The sequence below is a fragment of the Camelus bactrianus genome, chromosome 30, assembly GCF_048773025.1.
Source record: "Camelus bactrianus isolate YW-2024 breed Bactrian camel chromosome 30, ASM4877302v1, whole genome shotgun sequence".
NCBI classification, from domain to species: domain Eukaryota; kingdom Metazoa; phylum Chordata; class Mammalia; order Artiodactyla; family Camelidae; genus Camelus; species Camelus bactrianus.
Window position 1 is genome coordinate 24353078 of NC_133568.1, and position 27048 is coordinate 24380125.

The 27048-nt window shown below is 39.3% G+C and overlaps 1 protein-coding gene across 1 annotated transcript in view; it reads left to right on the forward strand.

Annotated features, from left to right (window-relative positions):
- Nucleotides 1-27048, forward strand: part of DOK6 (docking protein 6) — a 277534-nt gene that overhangs the window by 104500 nt on the left and 145986 nt on the right. The window contains exon 3 of the mRNA XM_074355477.1: nucleotides 2394-2508. Within this exon, the coding sequence (XP_074211578.1) occupies nucleotides 2394-2508 (115 nt within the window). The remainder of the gene's footprint in view (nucleotides 1-2393; nucleotides 2509-27048) is intronic.

The window sequence follows — 27048 nt, forward strand, 5'->3', positions numbered from 1 at the left end:
CCAGTTGCCATGCCACCTGGCCTGGTGCAGGTGGCCAGTCCACAGGTTGGTTGCAGAAGTACAGACCTTCTTCCTCTGTGCTGTTTGGCTCTGTTTTTAATTCTCTTATTGGGTTTAATACTGCTCTTTGCAATCTTATCACCCAACTACCTTATGAAATCCTACAGAAAAAAGTAAATGTGTTTCATCTTTGGTCTCTCTGACTCTCTCACCATGAATTCCTTGGGAATTACTCCTTGAAATAAAAGTTAAATAGCGCCAGTGAGCAAGTCATCATTTAAGTGTGCCTATATTTAGGCTTCATTTCTGTCACTTACTAGACCTCAGTATTTTGAATGATCATGGCACTTCCTCACTTAGACCTGAATTATTTTCAACTAATTTTTCCTTTAATTAAACTCTGCTAATTTCATGTTTAATTATTTTAGTGCTTTATTATTAAACTTTAGTATTTTGTGCCTTTATAGCTGTATGAAAAATCGGTATTTCAGAAATATATATTGAATTGTTAAATGATGCAGTAATTGATATATATTATTGAAATGCTCTAGGCTTTCATAATCTTAATAAAAGTTGATTATTAAAGTTGATAAAAAAAAGTTGATTAAAAATTAAAAAGAAGTATAGTTGATACACTAGAAAGAAGAAAAATGGAATCATAAAACACACAAAATCACAAAAGACAGAAAAAGAGTGGAAGACAAAATAGGAACAAAACCAAGGGCAAGAAATAGTAACAAATATGCTAGATGTAAGTCCAACTATATGAATACTCAACTTTGAACATCAGTGGTTTAAATGCACCAGTTAAAAGACAAGAATTGTCAGAGTGAATCAAACAAGACACAACTATACGCTGTCAAAAAGAAACCCATCTTAAACATAGAGACAGCTGTAGATTAAAAGTAAGTGGATATAGAAAACTATACTGTTAAATAACAAAATAACAAAATACACTGATGAAATGACACTAAAAGAAAGCAGAGCAGCTCTACTAATCTCGGACAAAGCAGACTTCAAAGCAAGGGACGTTACCGGGCGTTACATACCGATAAATTGGTCGGTCCTACAGGAAGACATAGTCCTTAATGTGGGTGCACCTAACAGCGGAGCAGAACAACTTGAGGCAGAAACTGATAGAATTGCAAGGAGAAATAGATGCATCCACTATCGTAGTTAAGAGTATTCTGCACCGCCCTCTCAGAAATGGACAGATCCCACAGGAAGAATATGAGGAAGGACGTGGTTGAAGTCAGCACCGTTAACTAACTGGCTGTAGCGGGCATCTACAGACGGGTCATCTGACAGCAGCGAACACACATGCTTCTCACATGGAACATTCACCGAGGTACACCACATGCTGGGCCACTGAACACAACAGATTAAAAGGATGGAAATCATACAGTATCTGCTCTCGGATCATAATGGAATTAAACTAGAAATCAGTAACAGTCAGATAGCTAGAAAATCCTGAAATATGTGAAGATTAAACAACACAACTTCTCAAGAGTGCGTAGATCCAAGGAGAAACCTCGAGAGAATTTTTTAAGTATTTGAACTAAATGAAAATGAAAATGAACCTGTCAAATCTTTTATATTAAAAGAAATAATGACACGTAGCAGGTTGACAAGTGAATTTTAAAATTAGCTCGTACAGCGTTATTATTGCAAGGTTGTGTTTGCGGAGTAGTTGAGGAAGTAAACCATTGCTCATTTTTCTGTGGACTCCAGTTGTAACAAAGGAATGTGTACCCATAGAGTCGTCAGCTAAAATACACGCTTATTAAAATTTATTCATTGCCACCTGAGTAAAGAGTTGTTACCCTGGGTCCATAAATCACAAATGAGCCTTGGCGAAAGGACAGGGTGAGGGAGCCGGGAGTATACGGGTCTGTGAACACTCTGCATTTTTCTAGGAAGCAGGTCCATTGCTTGTATGTAAAGACTCCAGAATTTGAGAGTCATTTGTCTGCTGATTAGCAAGAATCAGTTACATCATGACTGTATTCACAACAGGAATTTGCATGATGGGTAGGAGTTAAGAGAGAGGAGGTGTTAAATATAGTCAACATTTAACAAAAATGTATTGAGAATCTTCCATGTGCCACACCTGCTGTTGTTTGCAGATGTACTGTTAATAAAAACACGAGTCCTTTCTTACACAGAGTTATTTGTCTACATAATACTTTGACTGTTTCAAAATTCAGCAACCGATAGCCAAAACTGAGGGCATAACAGAAGACGTTTTGTTCTGTATGGTTTTTGGCTACAGTTCATTAGAAACCAGTAAATAGCCATTGGAAAGTGGCTTAAAACAGTAATAACTGATCGTTTTGCTTAAACACCTGGCATATAGCATGTATGGCACACTAAGTTAATATTTTTCTTTCAAGGTAACTGAACTGCACAACATCAAAAACATAACCAGACTGCCTCGGGAGACAAAGAAGCATGCAGTGGCGATTATCTTTCATGACGAAACGTCGAAGACATTTGCCTGTGAGTCAGGTAAGCCGTTATAGCCCTGTCTCCAGTTTGAAGACCTTGAGCTGCTTCTGAGACTATAGCCCATAAGGATTAAGATACAGCACTGAATAGGATGGCTTATTGTGATGAGAATGTGCTGGGGAAGACTTCAAAGAAATTCAGCGTGTCCATTTCTTATAGATGTTTGGGTGCATGTTATCTGTCTGTTTGGATTTTGCTTCCAGGTGGTCTGAGGACTTGAGGTTTCCATTCAGACTCGGAGAATTAAGTAAACAATGCCTGGGAGATGTTGTTAGGGCAAGCGTGTGACTTGTATTCTGGTTCTTGCTGAGAGCAGCTGTAGGCAGTTGGTAAGGCGGTAATATGCTGCCGTGCAGAAGTGTGGCACTGCACAGCCGCAGTCCCCAGACAGCTCAGAACAGACCTAGGAGCAGTTGGTTGCTTTCATGGACTCTCAGTGCTACAAGTTAAACACATTTCAGATTGAATGTTAGCCTCCCGGTTCATAAAGCGCTCTGACATTACTGAGATACAAGGCAGCTGATAGTTGGAACTTGCGGTGGTTTTCATTTTGGAATCCTCATGCTGTGTAATATACTAGTTGGCTTATTAGAGCTTTTTAAAGATTTTGCTCAATGGAATGATGTATTCATTTTGTAATGGATGGAAGCAAAAAGCACTACGGGTTTGAAAGAAGTGAATTTAAAATAATAGTTAAGTCTTTAGGAGAAGCTTTGTTGAGTCATCTTTAAAAGGAAGTGAAGCTTCTGTATTTAGAGTTAGTTTATAGGTATGATTAATACCAGGTTATATTTTTCTAAAACTGATGTCACCTTGCCTAAATAAATTGCTCACACCTCCTCACCTACACTTATCTTACTTAATTTTGCTAAACTGAGTTAGAATGTATCAAAGTGTCCCTTTTTCCTTGAATGCCTGTATTCCTTTTACATTCTCTTCTTCACTTGTCATCTGACCTCATTTCATCATTTGAAAATGACTTCTTGGCGGTTGCATAGAAGTCTGTTAACGGGTAATATAAATCCCCATTTGGTAGCAGAACTTGTCCCAACCTTGCTGGTATCACATATTAATATCCAAAACTATCCATGCCTTCTTGTTCACTGTCTTATAACTTCACCACTTCACTTTTCTCTGAGCTCTTAAATAATGTCACATATTAAAACTAATGACAGCCGGAAATTTGGTTTTCCAAAACAAGATAATTTTCACTATTGTTTGTATGTTTCAATTTTCCCTGTTGTTTTAGGGAACCTATTGCTATTCCTTGAAAAGAGAACCCTTTTCTTTTTCTTTTTTTTTTTTTTTTGTGTATGTTCAATTTCAAGTTAATGCCTAGTGAATAAAGGAGCAGATGGCATAGATATTGGAAACCCAGAGGTTGGGTAATAGATTCCGCTTTCCTTCATTAAGGAAAAGAGGAAAAGGGAAGAAAGAGCTCAGCTATGTCTGTCTTTGTCAGTATACAAAACCTGAAAAGTTAGCTCCAAATAATTGAGAGCAAGTAATATTTAAAATCTGAACAATCTGGTTAATTTCCTAAATAATTATTTGAAGCACTGAATTTATTCTGTAATATAATGAAGTTATTTTTACAGTTTTTCCCATTCAAAATCTGTAATGGAATATTCATGAATTGAGTAAGTTCCCCCACATTAAAAAGGAAAACTATTTAGGTAAAACCCAAATCCCAATATATTAATGTATTTATCATTAAAATTTTTTAAAGTTTTACCTATTATTTTGTGCCTGAAACACCTGGACAGCAGTTAATCACATTTCAGTTTATTCACATTCTTCTTCCCAAGTTCTGTATCTTTGTTTCTAAGGGAACATTATTTTCTAAAATAGCTTCTTTTCCCCATAATTGTTTATATAGTCAGTAAGATATATTTGCATCTTATATTTTATCACTGATTATTTTAAGAAAGCATTTTTCCCCCCAAAGGATTTTCCATGGTTTTTTACTTCTCAGGTTTCATGCAATCTTTCCTACCACAAATAAGTCAAAAAAGGATGCAGTCAAAAATCATTCTTGAATTCACATAGAAAGGTAATGGGCATATATTTAAGCTTTTTAAATTAGCATTTTTATTAGATGTGCAGTTGTAAAACCTGTGTTGGCTCCCACCTGTGGCAAGAGAACCTGTAAACGTTAGAGATGAACTGGTCTTGCGTCTGCATTAAAGCCTTAGACACTAGACTGAGAATCAGTTCTTGGACTTGAGTGAATAGAACCTGCTGTGAAGTCCAATTGCTATTCATTAATATTATAATAAAATATGTGTGTGTGTTATTTCTCCAAAAGTCTTTTCTGTTTGATAAAAAAAAATTCCTATTTGCTGATTAAAAAATCCTTGGAGCCATGTGGATTATTTAATTTTGGGAGGGCTCCACTTCTGCTTGAGAGTGAAGGAAGGGTCCCTCATGACAGTTCTGTGCTTGCGGTGTGCACTCCAGCTTACAGGACTTCTCATGTTTGTTGTATTAAAGTTAAGTTAATAAACGTAAGCCAGTGAAACAACTAATAGATTTTAAGGACTGTTCCGTTCCTAGTCAAATATGACTTTAAGTTGTTGAAATATAGTTGATATAATTCAGAATAACAGCTGGTATATATCCAGTAGGAAGAGAGAAATCAATTTGATTGCATTTAAGAAGTCAAATTTAGGGTGTGACATTAGGGAAAAAACATCACTGCAGCCGCTCAGTGACGTGGTCTGTAGCTAAACATAATACTTCAGTTCCCAGTGATGTCAGTCCAGCGCCTTTATGAGCAGTCCATTTATTGTGGGGATAATGGGAGACTTTTCTGTTTATTGATTGTTCAATACAAAAGACAACGTGAATGAGGTTGTAACAACTTAGATTTCTCGCTGACTCAGTCACTGCGGAATAGATTTGCTGGTTTATAACCATCTGGTTCTTAGCTATCCTGCTAAGAGATTTGGAAGAAATCATTAAAAAACAGAAGCTGGTGGCCCTATGTGATCTGAAGTGTGTTGGGATTTTGAAGTTAGTTCTTTAGAGAAAGTGAAATGCTGTGTAGCACTGACAGTGTAATGGGACTTGGAAATTTTAATACTCCTGTCAGACTCCCATTGAATAAAAATACCGCCGTTGCACCCTCCCATCAGAAGACTAAATTAATTTGGTAAATTTTGGGCATGGCTTTATAAGGTTGGCATGATAATAAACCAATCAGAGACAGACTTGACTACTTTGCAGTGTCCGGGTGCTGGTGTGGAGTGGAGCGGTCTGGTAGGTTCAGGGGAGAGAGGCTGAGGTGAGCTGACTCTCCAACACCTAAAAGAGGTTCTTTGATCTGGGACATTGGAAACAAAGAAGAGTTAGTTCACTCTGAGAGTATAAGCTGGTTAACAAATTCAGCATATACCATTAAGTGTAATGCGTGTAACTCTGATGTATCCTGGTTTAACAGCTCACCGAAGACTGATAAAGTCTAGAAATTGATAGTGGGAGAATAAAATCTGGTACGTATCCCGAGAGTCTCCTGTTTAGGTCCCAATTCCAATGATTTGCCTTTTCGGTTTCACCCTGGTGGTCCTGCTTTAGATCCTGGCCTTTGAACTCTGTGAATAGTGAAAAAGAGCTCCAGCTAGTTGGTCGTTGGCTGTGTGGGCATCCCGTTATCGTCCTGTCTCTGCGTCCTCACGCCGCCACCCTCCCCTTCCTGCTGGGCTGCCTCCGCGGGGTTTTCTGCCCATCATTTCACACGAACAAGCACTAGCTAACTCTTGCACTCTTTCTCGGAGCCAACCGAGTAGGTTTCCCCAAAAGTCAATCAAGCTGCAGAAAATACTTGTAGAACTAACTGCTGTCTGTGCACAAATGCACAAAATATCTTTCAAGTTTTATGAACCAACATAGAGTGTCAGCTGGAAAATGGTCAGATAAGGAGGCATCGTCATTCCTTATTCCTGTACATTAAGGAAATGTGCTTTTGCTTCATTTTCAGGATTTACATAAAGAATATTACCTTTGATGTGTCACTCTGAAATTATACCATATGCTACTCTGTCATACAAACTGTTCTAAGATATCAAGCCATCTATAATTGGGTACCAGACTTCTTGAAATCTTTGAAGCAGAAAAATGGTTTGAATTTTTTATTCAGGAAAGAAAAACCTTTAATTTGAAGTGTTGAATGAGGACTTAAAATTATGTTTCTTACAGAGGCAACTCATCTCAGTAAGCTAACTTAAAAATATATGAGACTTTCTTATTTAAGCTTTCTAGAAAATGTTTTAAACAATTAATATTTAATTGTGCAATAGACCTCAAGACCGAATTCTTTTTTGCCATCTCATCCCTTATGTATCCGTATATTTGTAGAAGATTCAGTATGAACAGATCAGGAAGAAGTCTTTATACAAAATGCTCTACAAAATAGGGTGATGTGATAAATTGAATTGAATTGTGTCCCCCAAAGAGATATGTTCCGAGTCCCAATCCTGGAAATAGGGTGTTTGCATATGCAGTCAAATCAAGATGAGGTCAGCTCATTGTCAGTTGGGGTTGGCCCTAGATCCAATGACTGGTATTTTTGTGCAGTATAAATAAGTGATGTGTGCTTTTGTTACGATTGTACAATCCCTAAAATGTTATGCAAATGGCTTGCACGTTTTATTTACTAAACATTTGTGAGTTACGGTTTTACTATACGTTATTTCTAGAAATCGTGTTTCATTATTGTACATATTTTTAAAATACATATAAATATATATCATACTCTCTTTTCTTTGGAAAGTTTCCGTTTTTCCTCCTCGTCATACTTGTGAACATCTTTGGTACATATGACCCTAATTCACCCATTTTATATCCGTGGAGGGTTATTCCATGCTGTGTTTCTGATGGATAAGTCAATTTCTTAAAACCTGTCAATTCACTCAGAGTTGGCGGTATAATTACATGGTTCTTTTCCCTTAAACAATTAGTGGGATGAACTGTGTTAATATATTCCCTGCAAAGCCAGGGTCAAGAACATACTCTGGAGCCACACTGTCTGAGTTCAGCCCCTCCGTGCGCCCTGATTCCTTCTCTTGTAAAAGGGACCAGTAACAATTTCACCTCATGGGTTTGCAGTAAAGATTTAGTATCAGAAGAGCAGTGCCTGGCATGTGTTAAGCATCTGACAAATGATCGTGAATATTATCATCCTTCTATTTCAAGAGTCGATCCCAGTCGACTGTATTGAAACATTATTCTTAATAGACTTAAATTCAATTTTCTGTATCACATAGGATTTTTACAGCTATAGTCACAGTTGAGACAGGCCTGTGAATTGCTAGTACTTTCCTAGACAGGATTTGACATCAGGATATTGTCAGTGTTCATAAAAAGAATGTCCAAGAACTCCTGTTTTTAAGCTCTCCAACAGTTTAAATAGCAAATGAAATACTATTTTTGTGTTGCTTTTGAAACCTCATCTCTTTGTTTACAGTCTTCATGGCCAAGGAGGCTTTCTACATCCATCTGCTTTCATTCTGGTAATTTTATTCTCCTGGAGCATTGTCCATTTTATCCTGATTTTCAGATTTCTTTACATCTGACAGAGCAAGACCGCAGCCTCTGTCATTGACTGCCTGGGTTCAAAGGATGGCTCCCTACTCTCTAGTGGTGTGTTTGAGAGAAGGTGACTTCCCTTCTATAAACCTTGGCCTTGTCATCTGTGAAAGGACAGTTATAGAAGGTACTAAAACTGTTAATCACTTAGCAGGATGGCTGGGGCTTAGTAAGTTCTCAACAGTCTTAGCTCTTATTACTATAGAAGTTATTATTCTAATTTTCTTTCATTTGTACACATGTTCTCTTCTCATTACTAATATTTTGGACTTGGTGTCCTTCTCTTTTTCCTTCTAAACTGTTCACAGTGGTTAGGAATGTATAAATTTTTCTGTCTTCTTTTCTCACACGAATAGAAAAGCAAGGGGGAGAGTCTAGGAAGTGGACTTCGGGTGCCTGGGGGTGATGGTAATGGTTGACGGTAGAGTTTAAGCTGGATGGGAAATGGGTGTGAGGACAGCAAGGGGTGGTTGAGCTCGAAAATATGTTAGGATCAACAGCGGCTCAGTGGTCTTGGTGGAGTTCAGAGAGCGCTGGGATTGAGAACTCCGTGGGATAAACTGGAAAAAAAATAAGAGGTACTGACCTGAGGTTAGAATGTGTAAAAACACTTTTAACGAAAGATGTGAACTTCAGTTGTTAGAATTTTCCTCATGGGATAAAGTTAATTCCTCAATAATAAAAGATGGTGCCTTGCCCATAGCCATGTCCCACAAAATAGAAGTTGTTGCCAATCATGTGGTTTGAAATAGAGAAAAATGACCTTAAAATATATTTTAAATAATATAATTAAAAGTTCATCCTTTAATACTTTTTGTGCTGCCTTCTTGGGAGGATTTGAGTTTTACGAAGAAATACGTTATTTTAATGTCATGACTTGGCAAATACTTTTACGTACAGTAACAGACATTGTGTTAATTTCCCTTTTGAATTTTTCACTTTTCCACGGGTTTAGATGCCAGAAACATATAACACCTACTGTGCCTGATACGATGCTGAGAAATGTCTCATAAGAAATCCCATTTAATTTTTTAAAAGAGTCATTTCTGTTTATTGTGTTTTCCAGGCATGTGCATTCTTATTAGTTTATAAACCCCTTGCCTTACTTTTATGACATTTTCCAGCTCTATAAGAAGGGAAAATAGAGACTAAAGAATTATATCTTAGTCCACAGTTTGATAACCTTTGTCTCCTGTGAATTCAAGCTTTGTATTATGGAAGCACAGCACACTGACATCTGCAGGATTTATTTGTTTTGATAACTAATTTCTTGGGCAGACTGTATCACAAAGCTGCCTCTTAATGTCTGCAGCCGAAAGCATTTTTCTTTAGTGTGTCACTAGAAATGCTATGAAATAAGCAAGAGGGTTTTGTGTTTAAGTGCCCTGTTACCATTTGCTTCAAGCTATGTTTTTCTGTCTGTAAGTGTACTGCTTCTAACAACATAGCTGTGGTTCACTAAATCACTCTGAATTTGTTTATAAATAGTGAGGCAGATGTAACCAGCAAATTAGGTTAAATGCAGGTCACCATGGCTCCTTAGATAAAGAACTTGCTGGCATTGCATGGAAATTGCAGAATGACTCAAAGAAAATTGAGATTCAGAGATCTGAACAACTGGTCAGTGCAACAACTATTATTATTATTCAAGGGATACAGGTATACAAACAAACAAAAAAACTCCCTGACCTCGATACCAGCTCTCACTTGAGAATTTTAGGAAGATAAGAATTTATAGATGTGTACCCAACTGGGAAGAGAAAAAAATAATTACTCCTGTCCACCACTACCGCTCCTGAATCATGAAAGTGAAATAAATCCGTTTGCATTGGCAATGCCATCGACCTCTTTCCACAGCACTTTATTTATACACTATGATAATTACTGTGAACACTCCACATATTATATTAGGGAAGTTTTCCAGTGTATGGAATAGGTGATAAAATCTATCTAAAACATAACTAAAGTAAAATTCAACTTAGGTCTAAATTTATGGAACATCTGTGTTGTCTGGATAATATTGGCTCATAATGCGCATAATCATTTTTCCGGGAAAAGTTTTTCATCTTCTGTGAAAGTAGAGCAGTAGAAACAGATGAACCCATTCAGCCAATTATTAGCTCTGTGACTCGAGGCAAAATATTAAATCCCCCTCATGATGGTTGCTAATACTTATCGAAGACTCTGTGTTTCCAGCACAGGGCTCTGCGCTATGAATTCATTTTAATCTCCTAATAATTCTCACAAAACTCATAGTAAGTAGTTACAGTTTTAGAGGTAATGGGATGAAGGCACAGAGAGGCTGCAATGCCCATAATTGTAGGAGTTAGAGCCAGGATGTGAATCCGGGAATTCCACTCCTGGTTGCTGTATCACATATATTTTAGATTTAGTGTTTTTATTTGCAAAAAGGAATAATTTTTAGTGCTGTTAAAAAAAAAACAGACATCATAGATGTAAAGCACATGGCAGAAAGTAAGCCTGTTGTTAATGGTAACTACCAGTGCTTTCTGGCTCAGACAGCTACCTCTACTATCCATGTTTGATGTAGACTAAGAGACCAACGCCATTTCATTATTTGGGGCATTCTTATGTTTAATTAAATCTAAAAGCAGTTTAGAAATGAATTGGCTTTATTTACTCGCCCCTGAAATTCTCTCTCCCTTTTCTGAATCTATCCTTAGTTTAAAGCTATTTCATCATCACTGTCACCAGTCATCATCACCCTCTCGTGGTGCCAAAAGATTCAGTAAATCTTTATAATTTTTACTTCTGTCTTCCATCAGTGGAGAAAGACAAGTGCCTAATACATGTTTAAAACATAGCAAGCTTTTGTAGCCGCTTTTGTAACCAATGCCAGCAGCAGGATTGTGTTTCACATTTTATCTGTTGGTAATCTAACACCAGATAGAAAATCAGGGACATATGAAAACTCTCCCGTTAATCACTTGGCCATCCCATTGGATCCTTGCCACGTGCAATTCACCAAATGAAAGCTTCACCAGGGATGAATTTCATGAGAGAAGTACTTTCTGATTCTTTTTAGGGGTCATATTTTTAAATTAATTAACTGATTCCTCAGTTTTGTTTTGTTTTTTTTCCTCTTACGCCATTTTTACTTGCTATTGAATTGATAATGAATCCTGGCTTTTGAATCACTTCAGCATACGTATTAGGAGCCAATCTCTTCCCAACTTTCATGTATAAAAAATAATGGTTTTGTGCATTCTTGTACTTTATGCTACAGGGGTTATAATCTATTCAGTATGGTCCTTTTTCCTCCAATCTGCTTTTCTCAACTGTTTTGAAGGTCAGTGCTATTTTGAAGCCTCTGTACATCCCACTCTACTGCGTATCACCTATAAATTTTTATTTTTTTAAATAGTGCTTTTAAAGTCATTATTAAAATATGCTGAAGGCTGAAATACATTTTAGACCAACTTACAAGGCAGCTCTAGAGAAGATCAGAAAACTAGTTTTCTTCCATTTTTTCTAGCATTTTCTGTGTTGTTTTCACATAGGTAAATGCCCCAAACGCCATTTAAAAGGCTATAAAGCAGTGTGAGTAGGTGACCCAAAAATGCAGTAAACTCTTTATTAGTGTCAAGACCAAATTAGAATTCATTTTAAGGTCACAAGTTGGAGTGGTTTTATTACATTTTCATGAGTCAAAATCCTAAGAGGAGCATGTTTTATAGCTGGAGAGTAAGTTTGTTTTATAATTTGCCAGGGAAATAAAATCTATGGCTTAATCAAGCTCTCAGGTAGTGTTTCTCATAAAGGTGACTCACCTTTAATTGCCTTGGTTGAGATTTCTGCTTTTAAGAATAAATTGCACAGTAGGTCATACACATAATGAGGGCCCATCTATACCCAGTCAACCCTGAATCAGACTCATTATGTCTGTTACTGATAATAAATATTTATCTTTGTTTCATAAGTTTAAGGTCAAATGAACATGCTCATTTGTGTAAGTTCAAATCCTGCAAATAGGAAAAAGTATTCAAGACTTAAGAAGTAAGTCTTTTTTAAGCAGATATCTTAATTGCTTCAGAAAAGATGCAAATCGTTTAACAATTTTTCTATGTCAGCAGTAGCAGCACTATTTATTTCCATTTTTATGTGCTTTCTTTGGGTCAGGCCCAGGACTCAATAGTTACATAAAATTTTGCAACTCTGTGAGAAAACATTCATAGATTTACGTCTAGTTTCAAAACATATTTAATTTTTTTTCAAAACTTTAATTCATAAATACTATCTCTATGAAAATAAAGTCACTAAAAGGTTTAGAGTTTTCATGGATAGACCTAAATGAATTCTCAGATACGGAGCAGGGAAATGTGGTCCCCACACCGATATTTCTAGACAAAGTGAACGTCAACCTTTATTAAGATTCACGTTAAAGTTGCCTCTAACACACTTGACTTCAGATAACACCTAGTTCTGCTATTCCCTCCCGACTAGAAAGACAAGTTAATGTTATCTGTGCCCTTTTCCCTCTCCCCTTATCTCTTTAAACCCCAACTCAGTCCATCCATGTTTACTTTATTGACGATGACGACCAGAGAAAAGAATATATACACCTTTCTGCCTTTCTTTATACATTAATTCAAAGAGTATTTCTTAAATGTTAGCCATATAAAGGCTTGGTCCAAGACATTAAGGATACAGCTGCAAACAAGCATGCAAGACTTCAGGTCTGCAAAGAGCTTATAATCTGTAGGAAGAGTCTAAAGATATAAGCACAACAAATAAGTAAAATGTTTTATAAGTTGGTAATAAGTTCCTATCAAGGAAATCAACAGGAAGAACTGGCCTTACCCAAAGGAGAAGTAAACCTGCTCATATCTTTATGGTGGGAGGTAGGCATCCAGGGAGGTGAGGCGCCTTCCCTCCCACAGACACTGGGAGACGAGGCACTGTTTTCCTTGATGTTCACGTTCCAGGGCGTTGGCTCTCAGGTCATTCTTTGGTGGTAGAACTGGCAACAGGGCTCTTAAAAGACTAACTTCTAAAAGGGGGCAAAGGACATGCTCTAAGAAAAGGGAGAGGAAGGACCTCTGTGGTTAGGCCATCTGGATTCTGTAATAAGGGTCAGGATTAGCAGGGGCCTAGAGTCAAGCTCGGGGAACATTAAGACTCTTGACCACCTTGTAGACTGGTAAAGGCCGTGGTGGTTGAGATGGGCAGGCACTGGAGGGCATCACCCTGCTGTGCCACGATCTGATTCACATTTCAACAATGAGAAAAAGCAGGGCACAGGGCCAGAAGGGGAGATGGAGAAGAAGGGCTGAGACCTGCTGAAATAGAGGAGAGCTGGGTGGTGCTGGCAGACAAGGAGGACACCTCAGCTGGCAACAAGCATTTGCCTACAAATGGATCCAGCTTCCGTGGCGGCCGTAAGGAGGGGATGGAGACACTGAAAAATGTCTGCAGGAATGTTTAAGCCAGAAGTTGGTGCACCTTACATGGTACGTCAGAGAGTTGTCTACTGCCCGGTGAGATACTTGGGTGATGTTCTGTAAACAATTAAACTTCCTACACCCGTCAGTAGTCTTGAAGCACAAATATCCCAGGTGTCAAACCAATCAAGTATGAGGGTGGAGGAGACTTAGGGATCCTAGTAACTTGGTGGAGTTTATCCTTGGGACAGCGCTCGCTCTTCTGTATTCTGTATTCATCATCCACGACTTACATTTGTGTATAAAATACAGAGCTGTCCCTTCCTAAGACTGCGTCAAATAGAAAAATTCACGGTAATCACTTTGCCCCTTTAAATGAACTTTATGCATAATGTACCAAAAAAAAAAGTTGTTTCCTAAAGTGGTTACAGGAAACAATTTTTAACTTTCATTCCTTTATAAATAATACTTGAAGTAATTTATTTTACATTAGAGTAGTGTTTTCCCAAATTGTCTTCAGTAGACCATTGATTTTTTTTTTTTGCAAGGTTAATAATTAAATGAAGAGAGGATGGTTGATCAAATGTTTGAGGAATATTGGATTAAAGAGAGTTGAACAAGTTACTATAGAACTCAGTGCATCTAATACGTTATGGTAAGTTGGGCCTCTCTGAGGGACAGATACAGAGTGAAGCTTTTTTAAACATACTTTTAACTATAGACTTCCTTTTTTTAGCTTCTGACTACATCTCTGAACTGTAGTTCTGTAGAGACACATAGAAACAGTAATTACATTTATCAGGTTGAGAATGTCTTAGACATTGATTTAAGTAGGAGAATAATACACACCTTCATGTAGAAGTTTCTTGGATGAATTGGAGCAGGACGTAAGTGCACCAAAGGGTCAGCTGGGTGGTGGTGGAGCCATATACAAGCCACAGACATCAAGGTGAAGCGCTGATCCGTGATACCAGAGGGCACCTAGCCCCTGGCTGGAGGGATGACCCTATACTAGAAAAGAGCTGCTGATTTATTCACCAAGGCTGAAATATTTTAAGGTCTCCTGGCCAATCAGAGGGAATGTTGAGGGTCTGCCAGTTTGAGGATTATAGTTCCTGCCAAATTAACCCAGCAGCTGTTGTGAGTGTATTCATGCAGCTCCAAATCTATCCAGTAGCTTCCTTTTATGGTCTTTATAGCCTGGTTCCCCTGGAGCAAGCCAGAAGAGTGTTGTGGTCTTTAGAGACATAGCAAGTGGCAATATTTCTGTAATTTGCTCAGTGTACAAAAGCTCAGATGGAGGTAGAGTAAGATATCAGAAATGACTGTTGCTCATTTTTTTCTATCATACTAGACAGTCACATATTAAACTTGCTCCTGACACGTTTCACATACCACATTCCATGCCTAATTAAGATTGGCAGCCTGACAGGCCCTTTTCCTTTGTCTTTTCCTCTTCCAGCCTCTATCATTTCTTTTTGAAAGAGAAATTTGTGATGTAAGTTTATTTTACTATTAATTTATTTCAAAGTGGGATAGAAACCATCATCAGAACTTGACCTGGAGGAACTAGTTGATATTTTTCTTTTATGATTGCCAACCACAATAGACTCACTGTCCTACGCAAGTCCCCACCTTGGGTGGCCGAGCGGAGGCACACGCCTCCTATCACCTAGGGACTTAAATTGAGACTTTCTGTGGAACTGGGTAAGTCGTGTCAACATGTTAGTAAGAAAAGAAGTGAGACATTTAAAAGAAGGCTGTTGAATCTTGTCCTGGTAGAGTTAAGGATTGGAGTCCAGTATTTCCATCTTGAAGGACTGATCCCAGGGTGATGTGCTGGTCCTGAGGACTCTGTGTCCCAACCCAAACCCTCCTTCAGCTCTGGGCTTCAGTGTGCCTTCAGCCCTTCAGCACAATTCCAGGAGAAGCCATAATACAGAGTTTGACTATATTTGCTAGTCATTTTTAACAATTTCTTGGTTCCTCATGAACACCTAATAGGTAAGGCAAGTTTACCCTGCACACATAGCCACCTGGCATTTCTCTACGTGCGGACGGCGAGGATTCGAGAAAGACCCGAGAGATCTAGTCAAACCCTCATCATTTTTGTGGAGATGTTTCCAAAGCCAGACGGAGAATGGGTTCTGGGTTTCTGACTCCTTTGCTCCTCGTATGCCACGCATCTTTGGAATGAGAGAGGGGAGAAAAATAATAGCCCACCTTGTCAAATTCTATTCCTTTGAATTATTTTTAAACATTTAGTAGCATTTATGCTAAAATGTATTTTACTTTAAAACTTTTTGCATGAGTGAGGAAAGCTATATAATTCTTCACATTCAGTCATTTATTATTCATGAAATCAGAACACAAATAGACTGTCAGAATACAGCCAAAGGGCTGCATTTAGACTAAGAGCCTGGCTGTTACCATGTAAAGTGCCATAAAAAAAAAAAAAGAAATCATAATAATGGGGGGTGGATATATCGTTCTTGCTGAGAAATGTCCCCCAAGTTTTACAGAGCATTAATCATTATATCCATTTCTCTTTTCAAAGCTCCAGGCATTATTTTGGATTTCTTTGTTCTCTGTTGAATGGTTAGATGATACTCTGACTGCATGTATTGCTTTGTGCATTACAAATCTTTGTCAGATTCCCATGAAATGCTTCTGTAAAATGTTTTCAGTATTGCTGAACACTTTTTGTGTTATTCAGAATAATACAAGTTTATAGGCCTTTTCTTAAGATAGTTTCCTAAAACTGTGAAAAGTAGGTACCTTCAAGTAACTTTCAACATTTAGAAATGCAAGTAACTGATAGATAGCTTGGCAGTCTGCAGGGGTAACTCAGATTGTTAAGTAATCAGCATCCAGGTTGTTGTATTCATCGTTGAATTAGGGTGCATTTATTTGCATCCTAAATTATTCCTGTTTTAATATGGCATCTCAAGCTAAATCTACCTTGAAAAAGCAGCTCTCATCTTTGCTTTTAAAGACACATTTCACAGTGTTCATCCTAGATCAGGTATCAACCAAGGAAATACACGCCAAACAGAGGCTGCCTAGGAAGATATGTTTGCTAACTGTCTCTTTGGATGAGAAAATCTGATCACTAGGGGTTTGGAGAAGAGAGAATTATTAAGTGTACAAACCCAGTGTCTTCTGAGGCTGCTGGATACTCTAGAGAATTGCCAGCCAACAAAATCCTGACAGTAATTTGTAAGTAGAATTTGAGACATTGACAGTTAATGTAGGTCTGGAGACCTTCAGTGAACAGCATGATAGTTTACTGCACCTAACTTGAAACCCCAGCCTTCATCATCTTCTGTCACTGCTCAGCCCCACATTGGCCACCTGGGTCATTGTGCACAATGTCATCTCGCACACAGACTGCCCACTCCGACTACCTTGTCCCTCCCCAAGACCTCCCCCCACCCCTGACCTCTAAGCTTCACTGAGTAAGGGACTCACCCAACCAATACACTGGTCAGTGTGGCCACTTGTCAGTGTAATCGAATATCTCAGATTACTTAGATGCACGTCTCCACAATGCTAGATACAACCATCTGACTAGAAAACAACTGTGGTGGAAATATGCGCATGTGAACAGACACAGCGTCCAAAAACCAAAGCATTAACCTCCTCATTTCATGTGCCTCTTTCCTGAAAATACTCTTGTCTGTACAAGCCTGTTTGTTTTTACCTCTGATCCTTTTTATCTCTACTCACTAGTATTTACTCAATTTGAAAATTGTTATGTGGGTTGTATGACTAAACTTTGATTCATTTGTTGTCTTCAGTATTCAGATATTAACCTGTCTTCTTGACTTGACTGTTGAATAAATGCCACTGTCCATAACCCTAAAATTTTATCCTTGAAATTAAGAAACCTTTACCATTGTTTGGTAATTTAATAAAAAAGCATTTGCATTTCCTTTGATGACCTTGCAGTAAATCATAAAAAGTATATACACTTTATTACTAAAAGACAAGTTTGGTTCATTTGTCTTAGAAGGACATACTGTCCCAGCTAATAGAGAGTAGGATCTTTGAGTGCGATCGAACTTAGGTGTCTTGGCATGTGGAGTTCAGGAATACTTCTGTGCGTTTTCCAGTCTTTTCTCTCTCCTTATGTTCTGAGTTTTCCATATGAGTGTATAAGTGGTTATTTTAAAATTTCCAGAAGTCTTACATTCAATTTCTTTCTCTCTAAAATATTATCAAAATAATCTTCTAAATTCTAGAATTAGGGTGTTCTGTTGTCTTGTTGAAGGACCACTGTATCAGAATACTGTATGTAGGATAGAACCTGGAAACACATCCTCTCATAGATATAAATTTTAAATATTCAAGTCACCTTGCAGACTCTGACAACTAAAAATATCCTCTTACTTGGAAGCAAGAAATTCAAAAGATCTCCCTAGATATGTTTCTCAATATTTGGAAATACACAGTTTTGGTAAGATACTTTTAAGTAATTTATTTAAAAATAACATTTATGGATAAATTCATAGCTAGAAACATGTACAGAGTTTCATACAATACATAGAGAAGCATCATTTGGAGCAAAACAAAACACATATTAGAATCCAGCTAATTTAAGAAGCAACAGTAATCTAATGTTTTCTTTGCCCTAGTACTTTGTTTTGTCTCTACTTAAAAGACATAATGAGCCAGAGAGACTGTTCTGGCCGGATGCCATCCTCTGTGGCCACCACCAAGTCTTCAGTTTGAAAGTTCTGGGGCACCATGATTTACACTAATTTCAGCCATGTCTGCCCTTCATTCACCAGCAGTTACTGAGTTTATAGCTTTAGGTCAGAGATTCATGTACACTTCTTGTATGGACGTTGGAGAATCCATGAATCCTGTGACTTTTTCTTCTGGTTTGTGTTTTTGTGACTTTAATTGATTTGTTCACAACCATTGTTTTAATTAATGGTTTTCTTCCCAGGGTGGGTGCAACATCCTCACAAAATAATAATAACTAACAACTATTAAGCACATCCTATTTGTCAGTGTATCTGTAAGGCTCTGGCTTGAATTAATTTGCTTTTGCTCAAAATAATCACATTCAGAGAACAGTCCCATTTCACAGATGAGGACAGTAAGGCAGTTTAAGAAATTGCCCAAGCTTATGCATCTAGTAACTGACAGAGCTGGAATGTAAACCCAAAGACTCCTATGCAGAGCTTATACTGCTAACAGTGAAGCTGAACTTCTTGAGAATATAGCTTATTTTGTCTTCCAGGATATATTCTTCCCTGTAGGTTTCCATTTATCTTCTCCTATATTCCAGATTCTGCAGCTAGGTTCTAGCTTGTGAGTTATTTTGGACACAGTTTAGCGTTATATGCCAAATTTTTATTGAATGGGGATTTTAAACTTAGAAAAATGAATCAAATTTTTTCCTCTCAAATCAATTTTAAAATAAGCAGATTATATTCTAAAAAGAGAATATTTTAACTACTAAAATACAGCAGTTTACTTACTGGATTAGAGAAAGCCATCTGACTCATCACTCAGTGGTACCCAGGCTGCCATTTTCTCTCTTGAATTCTGACAAAAGTGAAGACGTGTCATGATGGGTAGTTTATATTGGAGGGATGATTTGAGACTATTTAATAAATATTTTAACTCAAAACAAAACAAATTTCTGTACTGAATGTTGAATATGGGGAAATTTTTAAATGACTGTCATCAGCTCCAGTTTTAGGTTTTCAGCGAGCAAGGTAAGAATAAATATGAGAAAGCAATATTGAAAGACTTGCATGAGAAGACGGAAAAAAACAGACAGTCAATTTAGTAGTGACTTTGATCTGATCATAACTAGAGGATTATAGGAAAGTTCTCTCCCAGCTAAAAAAGTACAATATGATTCCTTATCTTCTTCTCTTGAAAAAAAGTTCAAGCATAAAATATCTGAAAACGGAGTTAGATGACTCGACTTCAGTACAGTGCCCTGCACAAAACAGTTGTGTGGCCTTGGGGTAAGCCAGTTAGACATTTAGGCTTGTCTCTAACTGGGGAAATAATAATGCCTCTTCACCTGTATATCATGGTGATCATAAAGATCAAGTGAAATTTTCTCTTTTGACGACTTATGGACACTCAAAACTTTATGTGCTTTTGTATACCAGTTTAAAATTACACCGTCACCCCCGGTCCCCTGCCGCCACACATACACACATCCAAGAACTGATAACGTTTTTGTCATGTGCAGGGAATCTGGCAGAGTGGTTGTCAGGATAACTTGGATTTTAGTCCCAATTATTTCACAGTTTAAGCTGTAACTTTAGCATGTCATAAGTTTTCCAGTTCTCAATTTCCTCTTCTATAAAATAAGTTAATTAGACAAGGTGATCTCTGATATGTATCATCAGTCCTGTAGCCACAGTTTCTGCATCCATGGACTCAATCATCCGAGGATGGAAGGTTTTGGTTTTTTTTAAATTTTTCAGAGATTTCCAAAAAGCAAAACTTAAATTCTATGCACTGGCAACTATTTACATAGCATTTACATTGTATTAGGTATCATAAACAATCCAGAGATGATTTAAAGAACACAGGAGGATGTGTGTAGGTTATATGCAGACTTCACCATTTTAGACAAGGGACTTGAGCATCTGTGGATTTTGGTGTCTGTGGAAGGTCCTGCAACCCGTTTCCTATAGATACCAAGGGACAACTGGATTCATTTTCTGTGAATTAAATATAATGCAATGAGGGGGAGAAGATGTTATTCACCAGAACTAATTTATTTATTGGTATTTATTAATTCAGTGAATATTTATAGGATGCCTACTTTGCTTGGGGTTAGAGAAATGATCAAGGCAGATAAAATCCAGACCAAGAGAAAAATCTAGATGAGAACACAGACAACAAACAAGTACACAAATGAACACGTAATTTCAGATAATAGTAAGTTCAGTGAACAAAACCAAGGCAGAGTAAGAGATTAGGGAGTAACAGAGGGTACGGAGACAGTTTTCAATCAGGTGTCCTGGGAAGGCCTCCCTGAAATGGCGACAGTTGAGCCAAGACCTTAACTGAGCAATGGGACTAAGCTATGGGAAGAGCTAGAGATCTGGGGCGGCGGTTCAACCATAGATGCGCAGGCACCAAGGTGGCCGGTGGGGCTGGAGAGGAGTCGGGGAAGGGAGAGTAGTGACAGGTGTGGACACGGGGCTGTCACTTGTGGGTCTGTGATCCACTCACGTCAGCTTTCGTGTATGGAGTGAGGACGATGTCAAGGGTCACTTTTTCTATGTGGACATGCGGTTGTTCCAACACCGTGTTTTAAGTAGACTCTCCTACTCTTTGAAATATATTAGTGCTTACAAAAAATGCACCAATCATCCATGTGTGGGTCTCTCTGTGGATTCTCTGTTCTGCCTCTTTGATCTTACATGTCTGTTTTTGTGCCAGAACCACTCTGTCTTAATTACTTAGGGTTTTATTTATAGTAAGTCTTGAAATCGGTTAGCGTAAGCCCGCCAACGTTCTGTTTTTCCAACATTGCTTTGGTTTTCTTGGTCATTACTAACCACCTCGGTTCAGGATGCAGGCTCTCCCAGCTCCCTCATCCTGTTGGCCTTCTGTGTGCTACGCATGCTGTTCCAGCAGTAAAGTCTAACTTTCCCACAGCAACGACTAGATCTGTTCTCTGTCGAGGGCATAGTGCTGAGAAGATTCCAAGAACCACACTAACGTGACTCTGTCTTCAGCCGGATCCCCACTGCTGATTCATTTTGTGTTGATTTCCTAGCGCGTTGCCCACATCAGGCATCCCAAAGCTGAAATACTCTTAATGCTTTAACTATTCAATTCTTACCAGATTACTTTGCCCAAAACATTACTGATAAAATGAAACATCTTTCATCTTACGTATATTATTTTTCAATATTTTGTAATTTTTTCTTAAGAAAAACCCCTGAGCTATGTGTTTAATTTCTCCCCCCTTATCTGTTCTTGACTGTCTCCATGTTCGCTGGCTTCTTTCTGCCTCTGACAGCTCGGGCACACCTGTCTTGGGGTCTAGTTACTGCTGCAGCTGCCAGCACCAGTGGGCTCCGTCTGACATCGCCCAGGTGCAGACTTACGGTGCACACGCTGTGTGCCTCACTCTCGTCTCCGTGGCTGTCCACGTGGATCCCAAGGCTCCGGATACCGTGGGATCCTGATTGGCACTCATGCTTGGGCAACCGGAAGGTGTATGGGAAGTTCGAAAACCGTGGTGTAAACCCTTCCCCAGTCGGAGGTGGGATCCGGGGGTTAAATGTGAACAAATGCATAATTTTTTCTTTCCAGATGGATGGGCTTGAGACAGGCTTTTGTGACGTTTCACAAGACAGCTCTGCCAGATCGAGAACTAATTTGCACGTACTGGTGGCAGCTCAGTGGCACATCTTTATATCGGCTTTCCCTTTCCCCACTTCTCCCTCCCTGCTGCCTCAGGGAACGTACTTTCTAGTGAAGTAGTACCACATATGCCTTTGCTTCGAGCCTTGCTTTTTCTAACTACTCGAGCTGCCATGGAACCAGGAATGGCTGTAGACAGCACACCCTCAGATAGGTTTTGGGAGCTGGATTGCTCCCCTGACAGCACCAGGTTTTTGATGATGAGCATAGTGACTTCTCTTGGCAGGCGGTAGCACCCCAGTCACCCAGACTCGCCCTTGTCCTGGGCTGGGATGAGGTGCAGGGGGAGCAGAGGCATGGAGATTCGTAGTGACTGCATATCTAGACTTCCCACCCAGATAGCGGACACAGTGCCATGCGTAGCATCTCCAACCGCTAAGAAAGCGGTTCAGTATCTGTGGAAGGCTCCTTTAGATTTTGGAAAAATCTATGTATCATATTTTGGAATGTTTTTCCAAGCCATTGCTTGATTTACTTGGAGGGACACCCGTTTCCAGGGGACTCGTGAGCAATTGAGGACTCTTCAGCGTGTCCTGGCTGTGTTGAAGGCATTCCTGTGCCTGAAGCCATGTTACCCAGGAGCCCTGTAGAGCTGCTGATGTCTGTGATGTGTGAGAATGCTGCCCCGGGGCCCTGGCAAGACCCATCAGGAATCCTGCAGTGCGGAGACCTGGGGGTCTGCCACGGGGTCGTGCTCTCTGTGGAAAACTGCTCTCCAATATAAAACTGTCCCTTGCGTGATTCTGGCCTTAGCAGGGAATAATTATTAAACCATGAGGCACAGAGTGCCATTGAAGCAGGAGCCACCATTTGTGAGCTGGACGTTAGCAAACCTTCCACATCTCAAGGTCAGGTGGCCACAGCAGTGATTCACTTTATGATGGAAATACTCAGTGTCAGATCCTCACAGGTACAGATGACACAAGGTGTCGCAAGAGCAGGTGGCAGACACCCTCCCCCATCACGCGTCTCTCCTGCCTTGGCACGTTCCTTCACCCCACAGCTGTGGCCTCAGGGAGATTCTCTGTGACCTGCTGAAGATGAGACGGTCCCGACATGGTTCACAAGTTAGTCAGCACGCTAGGGCCGTGCCAGTCAAAGGGGGGCTGGCCGTTACAACCCCACTCACGCCGTCCCGGAAGCACGAGAGAAAGGAGAGTCTTCTCAGGGACCTAACTTGTCTGTCCCAGGCTTCCTGGGGTAGCGCAGGCTAAGACACTTACTTGCCGCCTTTTGTCACAACCTGAAGTTGCTTTGTCACTCCTGGCAACTGTCGGTATTTTCCTGAGACAGTGATCGGGGCTGCCGGGAATACCATGCCCGTAAGCCACATTTGCTGTTCCGGTACCGCAAGCACGTGCACTTAGGCAGATGAAGTCCAGCTCAGTCAAGTTCAAAATCATCTCAAAGGCCAGAAAAAATCAGAAAGGCAGCAGTGCAGCCTGGGAAGTGAGGGTGCGAGCAGGCGAAGTAACTTACAGGATGACTGGAGTGGGGAGCGTGGACCTTAAAAAACATTGTCTTTTAGTCCCGAGTGGCAGAGCCCCCCCACTTCCAGTGCCACCCCCGCTGCCTGGCGCACAGTCATTCCCTTCAGGAGAGCACACCCCCGCCCGCCCCCCACGGAGCTCCCTGGTCTCGCTCAGCCAAATCGCTCTTCCCATTCAGCTTTATTCTCTCATCAATCTACAAAACAGCCCACTGATCATCATTATTTAAAGCAGTGTTTTCTGTAGAAAAGAGGTCACAAGAGATGTTCAGAAAAATGAATCTTCATGGTTATATGAGTTTGGGAAATACAATATACTATGTCTCCCCTTTTGAAAATTCATCAGGCGCATTTACATATTAAAGGCTTTAAAAAAAGAGTAAAAAAGCAATAAAGAGACACTTTTATCCTTGTTCAGTTCAGCAATTACCAAACTTATGGGCCTGCATAACTCCATTTTATCTCTGTTTTAACCATTTGCTCTCAACCTCCCCCTCCAGTGCTGCTTTGCCCTCTCTTCATTCCTTAAGAAAAAAAAAAAGAGAAGTGATCATCATTACTTTGAAGTATCCATATGGTGTGCTTGTGTTCACAGAACTTTAGAATTCAAAGGGACCTTAGAGAGTATCTAATTTAGTGGTTCTCAAATATTTTAACACACACAGAAAATTTTTTTTATCTTCTTCCTATATACACGAGTTTTGAAAGTAGTATTCCACCAATCACTTGACCTTTTTTATTCAGCAAAGTGTTATATATTCACCTCTCAGAGCCTTTGATTAAGTGAGTTACACATTGGTTTCTGTGGTTTAATAACACTTTCAGCAAAATATCAAAGGATAATGATATTTTAGTTGGCAAACTTTTTAAAAAAATGACACCTTAATTTCCATGATCTCCTAAGGATAGGAGATCTACCCCTTACTTACACTCAGATGCTCACAGATCACGTACTTTGGTTTTGAAAAGGTTGAATGTCCTACCCAAGGCCCACGGTTTTTTGGTGGACAGGGATCATAAACCCAGAGCTCCTAATTTCCTAACCAGTAACCTTCCTGTTGCCTTTACTGTTTCTCTAGAGATTGGCAAACTATTTCTATAAAAAGCCAGATAAGTATTTTAGGCTTTGTGGGTCATTTAGGCTCTGTTGAAACTACCCAACTTTGCCATTGTTGTTTGAAAGGAGTGACTGACCGTACAAATGGGTGTGATTCTGTCTCAGTAAAACATTTTTTGCAAAAGCAAAGAGCACACTGAATTTGGTCCTCAGGCTTAGTTGGCCAACTGCTGTCACGGTGCATTCTGTCATACACCTGCCCAGTTACAAGATCACCTGGCATTTGGAGTGAAATATAGATTCAATTGTCTCTTTTCTGATTCTAATTTAGGATGGGGCCCAGGAATCTGCATTTTCCAAGACATATCAAGTGGCTTTTTTTCCCATGGCAACACTGATCTAGGGTATAGTTATTCTTGCTTTGTTGTATTAGAAAACCACAAATGTTTATTTCTAGTCTTAACTGATTAATAATGACTTTTCCAATACATATCATGTCAAGGCTGAATCAAAAGGATTCAATATTTGGCTTCAATTTGGTTTAGCAGATTAGATTTATAATATTGATTTGTGGTTTAGTTCATGTTACTGGTTCCTATTTGAACTCTTAAATGATTTATTCCTGGTTCTTCAGCAGTTCTTCAGTCAGAATAGTTCAAAGAAGGATGCAGAATTATCCCCTGGAGGATCAGATGCCTGCTTAAGAGAATGTAAAAATATATATATATATACACATACATATACACACCACGTATGTGCACATATATGTGGCATCACAAGAAAGATGATGACCTGTTAGAAACGGGGTTTTGTAAAGCAACTACAAAGTAATAAGCATTAATGTGATCCTGCACAGTTGACAGGATACATTTTTCTCATTTGATATTTACAATCCTAGGAGATAGGTCTTTTGTCCTCATTCTGTAGCTGAAGAAACTGAGGCTCAAATCACACAACTGGTAAATGGAATTGGGACTTTTAAAATTTCAAATTCAGTGTCCTTTCTCCTGTAATTGAAGAGTTAGGAGTCAAAGAACATAATAACAACAACAACAAAAACAACAGAAGGTAGAAAAATACATGAACCAAGAAAAAGCTTTTTATCACAGTATCCGTTTCTCCAATACTGTGAGAATGGAAGGAAATCTAAGACTCTTTAAGAGCCACTTCTCAGGAAATCAAGAAAAAAATTTGCAAAAACATCTCTCTAAATGTCTTTCGATCTTGGGACTGTCTTAGTGCAAACTCTTTACAGCAGTGGAGGGCCCTTTCTGCAGCTTGAGAAAACACGGTCAAGAGCCCATGCTTGATGGAGATGTGCGACGGGGCTGGGAAAGAGGAGAGCTTGGGCGATCAGAAAAAAGGATTCCCGGGAGGTGAGCAGAACTGGCTCCTCACCTGTCACCTCTATAAAGTCTTTCCCAGCCGTTCTCTTCCAGCTTTCTGACAACCTGACCAGCTCCTTTGAGTCCTTGGGCACACTTGCCCACAGGATGCCTTTCTTATTCTGCTGTCACCTGTGAGATGCTAGAGGATCCTAACGAGAAGCCTTATTACTGTTTTATTCCCTACCGGTTGGGACTAATCAAAGCACAGCCTCTAATGCATGGAAGTGATGGAATGACTTCAAGAAATAAGGAAAAAAGGGTGAGGGGGTGGAGAGGGAGAGAAGAGACAGAAAGAGAGAAAAGAAGGAAAAAAGGTGACTGCCAACAGAGAACATAAGACATGTCATCATTAATTGTGCAAGAAATACTTGAGTATCTCTACTCATTATATTCCTATTTCTGTCCTGTCTCTAGACTAAACAAGAGGATAATGATCTCCTCCAACATCCTTTGTTCTCTTCTGATTTTCTTGGCTGGATCACAGCCCTATAAATTGATGATGAGGGTCAACTTTCTGTTCCCAGGTGACCATGAGCACATTGAGCCAGTGTTTCTTTTCTTAGTGATCATTTTACCAAGTTCTCCTGACTCTAGCATCTCTGCTCATTTTTTTTCAAATGAAAATGCCAGATTAACCTGTAACATGGTTCTAATAAGAAATTACCAAAAGTCTATGATGTCTCCATATTGCCTAATACAATTTGAATACCTTGGCCGGCCCTCAAGCCCTTTGCATGCCAAGCTAGGCTGACTCTCCAGACTTGCCCAGTGCTGCTGTCTTATTTCCAACTGCCTGAGAAATTGCTGTTCACAGACATGCCCAAAATACCGCCTCAGAGTGGTACTCCCACTCTTTTCCATGGCAGTTCTCTACCTGGTCTTTGAAACAGGTTCTCAAATGCTGTCTCAAAGAGGTTCTCATTGTCTTTAAGCTTCCTTATCAGTTTGGGTTCTCCTGGTAAGCAATTTTTAGCTCATTTTTATCTTGCGGAGGCACACAAGTCTAAGAAGAACACTTTGGAGTCAGAAACTTGTGGACTGTGCAAAATCCCACTCAGTGCCATCGGACAAGTTGCCCAGCCATTTGGAGTCTCTGTTTCAAAATTGGCAAAGTGGTTTCTAGAGCAGTGTGTTAGTTCAGTTTGCATGGCCAGCAGCAACTGAAAAACTTTCCTGAGAAAGTTCTACACTCCCATA